The sequence below is a fragment of the Ischnura elegans genome, chromosome 11 (genome assembly GCF_921293095.1).
Source record: "Ischnura elegans chromosome 11, ioIscEleg1.1, whole genome shotgun sequence".
NCBI classification, from domain to species: domain Eukaryota; kingdom Metazoa; phylum Arthropoda; class Insecta; order Odonata; family Coenagrionidae; genus Ischnura; species Ischnura elegans.
This window is the reverse complement of record NC_060256.1, coordinates 31,617,211-31,627,863: the sequence shown is the minus strand read 5'-3', so window position 1 is coordinate 31,627,863 and position 10,653 is coordinate 31,617,211. Positions and strand designations below refer to the sequence as shown.

The 10,653-nt window shown below is 35.9% G+C and overlaps 1 protein-coding gene across 1 annotated transcript; it reads left to right on the top strand.

The window, feature by feature from the left end:
* Positions 1 to 2,110: 2,110 nt before the first annotated feature.
* Positions 2,111 to 9,867, top strand: LOC124167807. The gene is made up of 2 exons (XM_046545841.1): positions 2,111 to 2,420; positions 6,904 to 9,867. The coding sequence occupies exons 1-2, from the start codon at positions 2,404 to 2,406 to the stop codon at positions 8,849 to 8,851; spliced, it is 1,965 nt and encodes a 654-aa protein (XP_046401797.1). The 5' UTR covers positions 2,111 to 2,403; the 3' UTR covers positions 8,852 to 9,867.
* Positions 9,868 to 10,653: the final 786 nt, after the last annotated feature.

Sequence of the window (10,653 nt, the reverse complement as noted above, 5' to 3'; positions counted from 1 at the left end):
GGGATCAAGGGAATGAGTGCATACTACGTGGATTGGAAAACGGCCTGACACTTGTCCACATATTACGCTTTCATCCACATAATTATCACGAAAAATTCCGTTCATTTGTTTAAACAACATTCACTTAAACAGGCATGAACAATCTTAAGTGGTTAATCCATTCAGCCGGCGTAGTTATCTCCGATCCTTCCGTCGCGTCGACCGCTGAAGGGCACGTAGGTACCTTTCTCGTACCCTTCGTGCCCTTAACTCCACACGCCCTTCAGACCCTTGCACTGAGCGTATTGGGACGACCCTTACCTGACGTCACTTCCTGAACGTGACGTCAGCAAGGGCACGAAGGGCGCATAACCGTGGATTGGGACACGGCCCTAAACACCCAAGGCGAAAGCGTCTTATTTCCAAGCCGCTTGCTTACTTTCGTGTATCAATGTATTGAGATAAAAACACTGCTGTTACGACGTATGAGTATTCTCTATTTAGGATATCAAACGAATAGATAAATACATTCAGTATGCATTGACAAAAAACTCCTTTTCCGCCCGAGAATTTTCCCTCTGCGCGCAAGAAAAAGCAAGAAGCCCGGCCCAGCGGCACCGTAATATTTTTTCTTAAGATCAAAACCTTGTAACTCGCTTCAGAATTGATGCAAGTTAATGATTTTTTCACCAAAAATAACCTTGTAGTTTTCTCCACATATGCAGCATGTAGGGACCTACGACGTAAGAAACGTAAGTTGGTAAGCGGATACTTTTTACCTTGCAAAAATCAAAATTTTCTTATCCTAAAGGGTGTTACGTCGGCATAACAACATTTTAACTCAATATTTGTACAATTGGTGAAGACCTTCAAGGAGAAAATAGTGTGCAAAATTTTTTGCAGAAGATTCAATTCAATACAGACAACGGTCAGGCAGAAATTGCGAGAAGAAGATAAAGTAAAATAATACACGTTTCTGACGGAAATTTAAGGAAATGTTTTTTATAGCTTTTGTTATAATTTTTATCGAAAAAATATTGGCACGAATGATTGTAGCATCTCTTTCTACATTAGCATGCAATTTTTAATCAGTGCATACCGCAGCATTAATTTTCGTGCTGTTATTGACAACACCGCACTCCCGGCCTTATGGAGATTAACATGGAAATCGATTCTCTGTGGTTGGTCGGTTTCATCCAATTGGATGAAAATTTAGAACCTGTCCTATCCATTTGTACAAATCGGTGATTTGTACAAACGATAGGACCAAAAGCCAGTTGGACAAAATTTTGACCGTGGGACAGGGTGCGCGTCAGTTGCATCAAATTTTGATGCAAATATTTTGACGCAAATTTGACCGTGGGACATCGGCTTAAGAGCCCATACTGTCAACTAAATGTGGAACGCTCTATAGCAATGCCTTCTTAAGCTTACGAAGGCATTGGTGGTAGTAATAAAGTAGCTAAGTTTTTGCCTTGTTCTTGACAGTGATATCGTCAATAGGTTTTTCATGCCATTAGTACATGACTATAGGAAATTGTTTTTCTTTAGTCTCACTCAAATTTTTGTGGAAATACTTCCACAAGTGACTCTTTATTGGTGCCATATCACTTTCGTTTCTGAGCTTACACCGAACAAAGGATTTTAGTGACTTATGAGTGAATCGGCTTCAGATGAGGTGTCTGGGCTCTTCCACTTACGTGGTGTTATACATTTATTTACGATTGATTATTAGGTAAGCGTTGCCAAATTAGCTTTATTACATATTGGCGGTGAAAAAAATTGTTCGTCCTTGACCAAATAGGCCCTGTATTCCATATGATCATGTAGTTACTCAACGCGGCCATAATTTTTTTCGCTAATTTTTCATGATTTCTTCCTTCAACAATAGATATTTTCTCCCATCAAAAATTTAGAATTTGTTTTATTGCTTATGATTGTCTTCAAATTTTTCAATCACCAATTGCGATATAAGGATAGATTGTCATGAAAAATATATGCTCGCTCTCGTTTCTCGCAAGTGAGCACGCTTCTTATTCCCGCCGATTATATTCAAATAATCGGATGTCCATAATCGATTCAATAATCGCAATAATCGAAAGCAAATAATCGATTATTACGTATAATCGATTATTTTTGCCCATCTCTGGTGCCCACCGTAGACTGAGGTGACCTCAGTGCACGACTGTTTACGTGCGTGATCTTGCATTGGCAACGCATCTTGAGCCAACCGGCACGACGTAACTTATTTTTATCATTGCATTTCTATGTGCCTTAGTAAATCCGTAGTATTATATGGTATCATGCTCATGAAAGGTGTGTGCTGTTTGGAGTTTGAGGGAACTTAATCGTTAACTGAAGCGAGGATACTCTCCCTAACTCTTGTTGGCAGCAGTGGATGACCCTCATACCGACGAAGAAGACATGGATTCTCACATAAGGTACGTCAAACCAAGGGTCCTGCAAGAATTGTAAACTTAAGAGGCGATCTTTCCCAGTGTCTGTAATCGACGAGCAATCTAAACAAAGGTAAATATTTTAAGATAAAAGGCTACGAGCTTTTGTTGACCAGTGGAATCAGCAGTTAAAACCAACCTCAGGCAAAAAGCACTAGTGATAAGCCTTGCCAATAAAAATTGTAAAATCTAGGATAGGATGAATTCTCACTAGTTACTGCGGAGCCTAACCGAATCCAACCATGTGATAGGTAAATAGTTTCTAGGAAAGGATCTAATCTGATGCAGACCAGCTGAGAAAGTGTTAAATCACGATAGTGATTAAATTACGTGAAAAAACATGAATGTGACACCTTCTACATTATTCAAATTATAGAAAAGTAAAAAAGTAACTGGGGATCAAAGAAATTACTCGGAAGCATTATCACAGCGTTTCAAATTACTGCAGAAATTTTGTAAGATATTTACAAATACATGGCTTAAAATTAAAGGACAATTTCTTCACAAAACTGCAGTCTTTCTCATTGTCATTCAGGATGAAGAGATAGGTGCAAGGAGTAGAGAAATATATCCTCAACAATAACATATAGAAAGTGACTTATTGCAGAAATGTAAGTGGCAAAAATAAAACGTTGATCATATAACTAAAGGATGTACATCACTGGCAGGAAAAGATTGCACGAAACGCCACAATGACACAGCTAACCGAAACAGGAAGATCTGTCATACAACTGCATTAATTACCATAACAATACAGTCATATTACAAAATGGGACTCCTTGTATTTCATAAGTATTTCAGTGGTTTTACAATATCGAGTCCTTTAAAACAATTGTTTTATGTATATTCATGTTCCAGGAAACACCAAAGTTGTTACAAATTGTATTTCTCTTGGATTACCGTCGTAACACATTTGTATACCAAGAATACATTTGGATGATATTCGTATGAGTCAGTAATATGCATATAAAGTGGTGTTTTTGCTGTATTGTTGCCACAAATATAAGAATCAAAATACAAGCTGTTCCGCTTGTATTTTCATTCTTATATATTCCTATATTAATGCCACAAATGGAGAGGTGTAAAGTAAAATATACTCTGAATAAATAGTTACCATAACTTCATATGATAAAAGTGTATTTATTGCAATCTTTCTTATCGAAAAGGAATAACAAAACACAAATTATATTTTAACCTGTTATTAGGAATAATGTCACATTCTGTCTATTACACTTGTGTAGCCTGTTGTATACATATTTCTCAAACAAATAGTGTATCTTTATATATTTCGTTCATCATTGCAGCACCTGTGAAGGTACGGAGAGATAAATTTTTTAATAGAGATGAATGAAAACACACCTTTAGCATCATTTAGGGGTCACTCCATGTCAAATCACCCAGAAATTTTAAAAATGACACCCACCGACTCAGATTTTGATGAAATTTTTGTCACTAGCTACTATCACCTATCTTATGACCCGTGTAAAATATTTCCTCTCTCACTCTCATAGTTTGCAATATATGAGGAGTCGAAGTTTGAGATGTTTGCTCGGAAGTGGTGATAGTGGAAGTCTAATTCCAGAATGCAGGGCACAGGGTAAAAATTCATAACTCAGGAACCACGTATTATATTTGAATGAAATTTTGACCCCTTGCCAAATCCAAAAAGAAGCCAAATTACAAGTACATAGCTTCCACAGTAATGTCTTTTATTCCCCTTGCATTGTTATGTTAGCCAAAATGATGTCAACAGTTGTTAATTAACCGATTTTTTAGCTCAAAAACATTACTTCTTATTTCCAGATTTATCACCAAAAGGCAGAGTTGTTAACTCATCCAATTTTTTTTAAATTGAAGGTTAATATATGCTCCAATATACTATGAAATAAAAATGGTGGTGTTTTGACTTTCACTATGAATATTTCAGGTTTTACTTTTTTCCTGCCTCTGTGAGAGGGATTTTGGACATGTAGCGTAAGATAATAAGTATAAGTGTATCCATACCTTCATGAGGATATATTTGAAATAATGGTCAGTAAATCTAAGACCAAGCATGTAGTCTAGTGAATGTGGCTCTTGTTCATATAATTTTTTTTAAGAACAATGCTTGGTTTGTGGCAGCTGAGGGTGTAAGAGTCCAAATGGCTCAGAAACTGTGAAATGATGCTCTTTTCCTGGAATTTACCCATTTTTCAAGTGTTTTGTTTATGGAAAAAGTGGTATCAACATACATGAGACTCTTACTGTGCATTAGAGGATAAATGGAAATACTAATTTAAATAAAATTATTTAAATAATACACTTCATTCATAAAACTTACTTTCAAAAAGAGGTGAAATGAGTGCAGCAGAAATGCTCCTGCAATCTGCGGCCACACACTTTCTCATTATTTTGACCAAATTGTTTCCTGAGGATCTGTCCAAGCTCTTTATCATTTATTTATCCTGAAATATGTTTCTGTATGTTAAGGTCAACACGAGTCACTTTTGCAATATGTATCTTTTATTAGTAATGTGAGGAATTAAATTACCAAAGATTCCTTAAGGTCAGGGTGTCTTCGTAAAGGATCTTCCACTTCACACAGCTCTCCTGTGCTTTTTCCTGAGAGAGTATGCATGCATGTTTATGTACTGGGCTTCTTGGTTGCAAAACATTCTCTTTCTCAGTGCTTCCCTCTCCAGATTTAGATTTCTTGGCTGGAATTACAATCCTTGTATTCTGTTTTTTTTTTTTGCATCAAACTTGCACTTTTTGTGCTTTCTGGCATTACTTCAGTTTGATAGCCAGGGTTTCAAGTTTTAATCGCTTCTTGGAAATGACCTGATGTGTCAACATTTGTATGGACTCTATAAATATAAGCCTGGAATAAGAACACAAAATCGTAATGTGATGCGCATTGTATAGTCCTCGGTGTTAGAATGAATTTTTACTTATATAAACAAAATCCTTTGGGTAGCAACAATGTAGAAATGATTATTTACATAAAATTATACTCAATAAACTATAAAATAATGAAGCTAGAAACATTAGCTAAATTAAATTGAAGTTATGACGCCTCAATGCACAAGAATCAAATCAGGAACCTTTCACACATTACCATATTATATCTTGATGATTTTATCGCTAATCAATTTAAATTGATTAGCGATAAAATCTACAAAACGGTGCCAGAGTCGGGAGAATAGTCTCAACCAAATGAAGCAGGGGTCACGACCAGGAGAAGAGGAGAGTTATATAAGTATTCTGGGACGAGTCACGGTGATAACTTTACAGAGTCATCAGCAATGCACAAATTGTACGAACATATACTGAATTACAAATCCTCTGTAAATTAATGTAGAATTTTTTAATGCTACCATCTTACAGTTGTATTACAAGAATCACTAAAATTTGAAACTTGGCAAGAGATTTTCCATTTGTGTACAAATGCTAGCTCTGTCTGTGAAAATAATACACCATGCTATAGCCAAAAAGTACCGACTAATGGAAGATATCAAGCCACGCTAGGAATATACCCCACAGAAAGTATTTGAGAAAAGGGAATAAAAACTATTCAGGGCTGGGAAATTTTCAAATACAAGAATACGCCACAGTTCCTGTGGATTGTCTGCACATCCTGGAGCATTTTTCCAGAAATTTTCTGTGTTCATTGAATCAGTTAGGGGATCTCGTGTGAACTCAAAATTTATTTAATGTATGAGGTAGCTATTTTGAGAAAATAACCTAAGTTAGAAATAGTCATTGAAGTAAAATTACACCAAATATTTTATTCAAATGAATTTTGTCTGGAACAAAATGTTACACCATGAAATGTGCTTTTTAAATCATACATACCTCACATTTGCACTTAACTGAAATTATGTATGAGATGCTATTGATTTTGTGAACCCACATGAATAGTGCCTTTAACTCCAGTACATCGCTGTGTGGCAACCAAATGAATCCTAAGATTAGGAAATAGTTAATCAGCCTCCCATAGCAATTCATGTGACCAAATTAAATGAAATTGGCACGTAAAAAAAAGTTTTTTCCATCTGGCTATGCTCAGACTGCCTTTTGTAGTGTTTTAAAATTAAAGTAACAGAAGCAGGCGTTATGTAGTGGAATGACATTCTAAGTTTTTTAAAAAATAACACGAAGATGGCAATATTCCACAAGTTTATTGTCCGTGCAACGCGTTTCGACCGTTAGGTCATTATCAAGTACAATGACCCAATGTTGTACTTGATAATGACCTAACGGTCGAAACGCGTTGTACGGACAATAAACTTGTGGAATATTGCCATCTTCGTGTTATTTTTAAAAAAAACTTGTTTTAAAATTGTTTGCTTTGCCAACAATTATTTGCCGTTGATGAGCATTTGAACCTTGTTTTATTGCATCTTGTATTTTAATTGTGCTCATTATTAATGTTTGATAACTAGTATTGCAATTGCCATGAATAAAGCCTTTGTTTCTTATTTTGTAGGTGCATTGGAGTCCATGGGCATAAGGAATGGATCTTAAAAGCTGCTGCGTTTCAACAACAGTACTATATGGAAAAAAAATCATGGCTAAGCTTTACTGGAAAAAGAGAAATATTGGAGGAAGAAATAAAAGCTCTATTTGTTGATCATACTTTTACCAATAACGTTGAAAAGCTCATGGATGTGATTTATAAACAGGTATATGGCTTTTCTAAGTTTCGTTTGCAAATTTTAGAGCCGAAGAATAAAAATAATAAACTTGTATTATTTCTTGTGCGGCATAACGGTAATCAGAGTTTAATTGATCAAGAGGGGTATGTATATCTTCGCCTGTTAGATGTTAGCTTTCAAAAGCAGTTTCATTATCATCCTGAAATAATTTTAAAAGTTCATGATTTTGAGGGATTATGTCTAGAATTGGCAATAAGGTTACATGGTGAAGAATATGACATCACCAGACTGGGTCTAATGATATACGTAAAGCTTGGCTTACATTCACAATTTGCTGGAAATTCACTAATCAATATAGGGAAAAAAGGTGATTATTGCATTCATTTTCCAGTTGTCCGAATAGCAAGACATGGAAATGAGAGTGTGTGTAAACGGTCTATATTTTATGTGGACCACATTGGTAGAGTATACTGGGATTGGGAAGACTTCCTTCGCAAAAATATTTATCCTGAATGGATTATGTGCTATCCCCGCAATGGCGTCTACCAAGCTAATCTAGAAGGTGACGTATTGTTAGATGTCAAATGGTCACCTGCTAAAGGGAATGTCATGAATGCACTTGATGTTATAGGACCATGTATTGCGTTAGGATCCCTGGCGCTTGGTGGCGGTGTCTTAGCGGCCACAGGTGTGGCCATTGCATCTGGGTGTTCTCTTGTTGTGGGAGGCAGTCAGTTAGTCGATCGCTGGAAGCATGGACAAAGTATAACAAATCATGAGGCTGCTGGGGGATGGCTGAATTTTGTTGGAGGACTTGCTGGCGTCGCCAGTGGGCCATTGAAGTTGGCTCAGGGACTGAAAACTGGAGGGAAGATGGCGAAAGGAATTCAGGTGGCCACAAAAATTTCAAATGCGGCACCTAGTATCACTGCTGGTGGGAAAACCATTGGTGGTATTGAGAAAGTAATTGCAATACAGAGGTGTTTCAGGGGAGTAAAATATACTCTGCATGATGTTCATGCTGTATTTTCTTATGTGAAAGTCAAATGCATTGAATTGAAGAATTTTGTCATTGAGATCAGTTTCAAAGTTAAGGAGTTTTTTTTAAAACTGTGGTGCACGTATTTCCCATTGGTTGAACACTGTGAGGTTGCTAATGGTATATCGAGTGTTATGTCAGCATCAAAAAATTTGGAAACAAATGTGGGTGATTTCAAAGATGAAAACGATTTCTACAGCATTGCCAACTTAATATTTGAAATTAAGGCTTTGAAGTTGAAAAGTATGGAAAAAGAATATCAAGAGCACAAAAAAAGGGCACAAGAAAGTTTAGGAAGTGGCTTTGATGAATCACTTTTTGACAAAGAATGGGGTATAAATGTTGGTGATGACAGGAAAAAAAAATTTTTAGAGAAAGTGAATTCTGAAATATCTGAGGGAGAAGTCATTGAGTGTCATGAAAAGTACACTAATGAAATCTCAATACTAAATCATGGGTTTGATGTTGTAAAATTTTCAACCGATAAGGCAGCTATCAGAAGTTACCTAATTTTTCATTGTGTGAATAGAGATGTCACCCCTAAAGAGTTTTTCTCTATGATAACAAACATAGGAACAGAAGTTTCTAATTTTGTGAAAATTGATGAGTGTGGACGTACAAAATCTACAACATATTATGATGATAAAATTCCATTAGTCGTAAAAATTTCAGATATCAATGGCAAGCCTTTTGTAGATTTTGCTCGTGTTGAGGAATATATAGATGAGTCAAAAAATTAGCCAAACCATTTACAGTGGCAGAAAAAATTAGCACAGCCAAGAGTTAAGGCCTATTTACATGGTACATTAACCCGGATACGAGTAAATGTCTAATGGTATTAACGTGCGAATGAACACGAAAATGTACCGTGTAACTACTTAACTTAGGCAAATGCATGCACAGAAAATAGAACCTGTTCTTATTTGGTTCATGCATTCGTACACGTTCCGTTCCGGTCCACAAAAATTATTCATCCAAGCAGACATTAAGTCGAGCGTGTTAATGTATCATGTAAACAAGCCTTTACAGAGGTTTTACTTCAGCCAATTGGTTGCTCAGGTAAATCACTGTCAAATTTCATGTCAATTGAATCTTAAAGAGGTTATATATTTCAATGCCCATTTTTTTCCTATTAATAATACATTGTTCTATAATGAACCAAAAATGAGGAAGAAAATCTTCTTCTTGTTATAGTTTTTCGTGCCTTTCTACAATTATAAGCATATGTTGGTAATATTTTTATTTTGGCAAATTGTGAATAAGATTTTTTTCATTATTAATTAATAAGTCACAAATAATTACAATGAGTGAAACTATGATTTGATGGAAAGCCTTGTTGGTTTTTGCATTATATGACCAGGTACATATATGTACTCCATTTGGTTGTAGTATCTTCCCTTTCATGTGTGGTAATAAGATAATTTTTCATGTTGAAAACATATGTTTTATTGTGTATTGCTTTTGCTCAGTTTTTGTAGCCATTCCGAAACCTTAACTATGGTGATGGTATTTTTTATCATACATGTTAATGTGACCGGACTGTTGATTTAGCAAAGACAAATATGTATTATACAGTGCAGTGAACAGAACCTATATCTTTTGTACTAGGGCAGGTGATCATGGTTGGAGATGACTTGTATACTGTTGTGCCTTAAATACACTTGCTCTTATAAGACTTATTGGGAGATAGCCATTGTGGAAATTTAATTGCCATTTAACTATGAAATAAATAAGTTTGGTATTTTAATAGTTAAAATTTGTGAAACTTATTTTTCCCTTGTTAATTTCAGGATGCAGGCAGATGGACTGCTTTGTTTTTTTTTGCATTTGCTTTGGTTTTCAAGGTCAATTCTTAATTTCATGAATCCTCTCTTAGTCTCTCTCACACTCACTTTATAAGTATGTACTGGCAAGGAATTCGTCACCCTAGCTGCCCAGAACAACATCTCCCCTTAATACATTTCATACAGATGGCGAAAATTCTTGTCATTGTCTTCCCAAGCGTTCCGGATGGATGACGAAAAGTCTCGTCATTTAGACGTGTCAACATTAAAAATTATGTAACATGATATACATATTCTGTACTAATTTTTCAGTTACTTTTTGTTACTTATTATGAGTAGATGTATCATAATTTTCAAAAAGGTATTTGTATTTGTATAAAATGTAGCCATTTAACCATATTTTAACCTGAGGCCGTTTGTCCGTAATGTCAAGTAACGTCAATCTCAACAGCTGCTCTCTTATGCGTCTTCCCTCTTCTTTCATCGTTTTTATTTTATTTATTAGGGTTCTTTGGGAACACGATACTCTTGCCCTATAATTTTCGGGGAGTTAAGCCATGTGCCCCGGTTCAGCTGGCAAGCTTGGCCCTTCTCTCTGTCACCACTCCGCCGAAATGCACTGTCAGCGAGTGGACCTACAGGGTGGTATCCAGAAGTAGTAGGACTGATTTAAAAAAAATTAATTTATTGAACATTTTGATATACCGACTCAATACTCTTCAAAACCGCCCTTTGGGCATCCACACACTTCTGGTAGC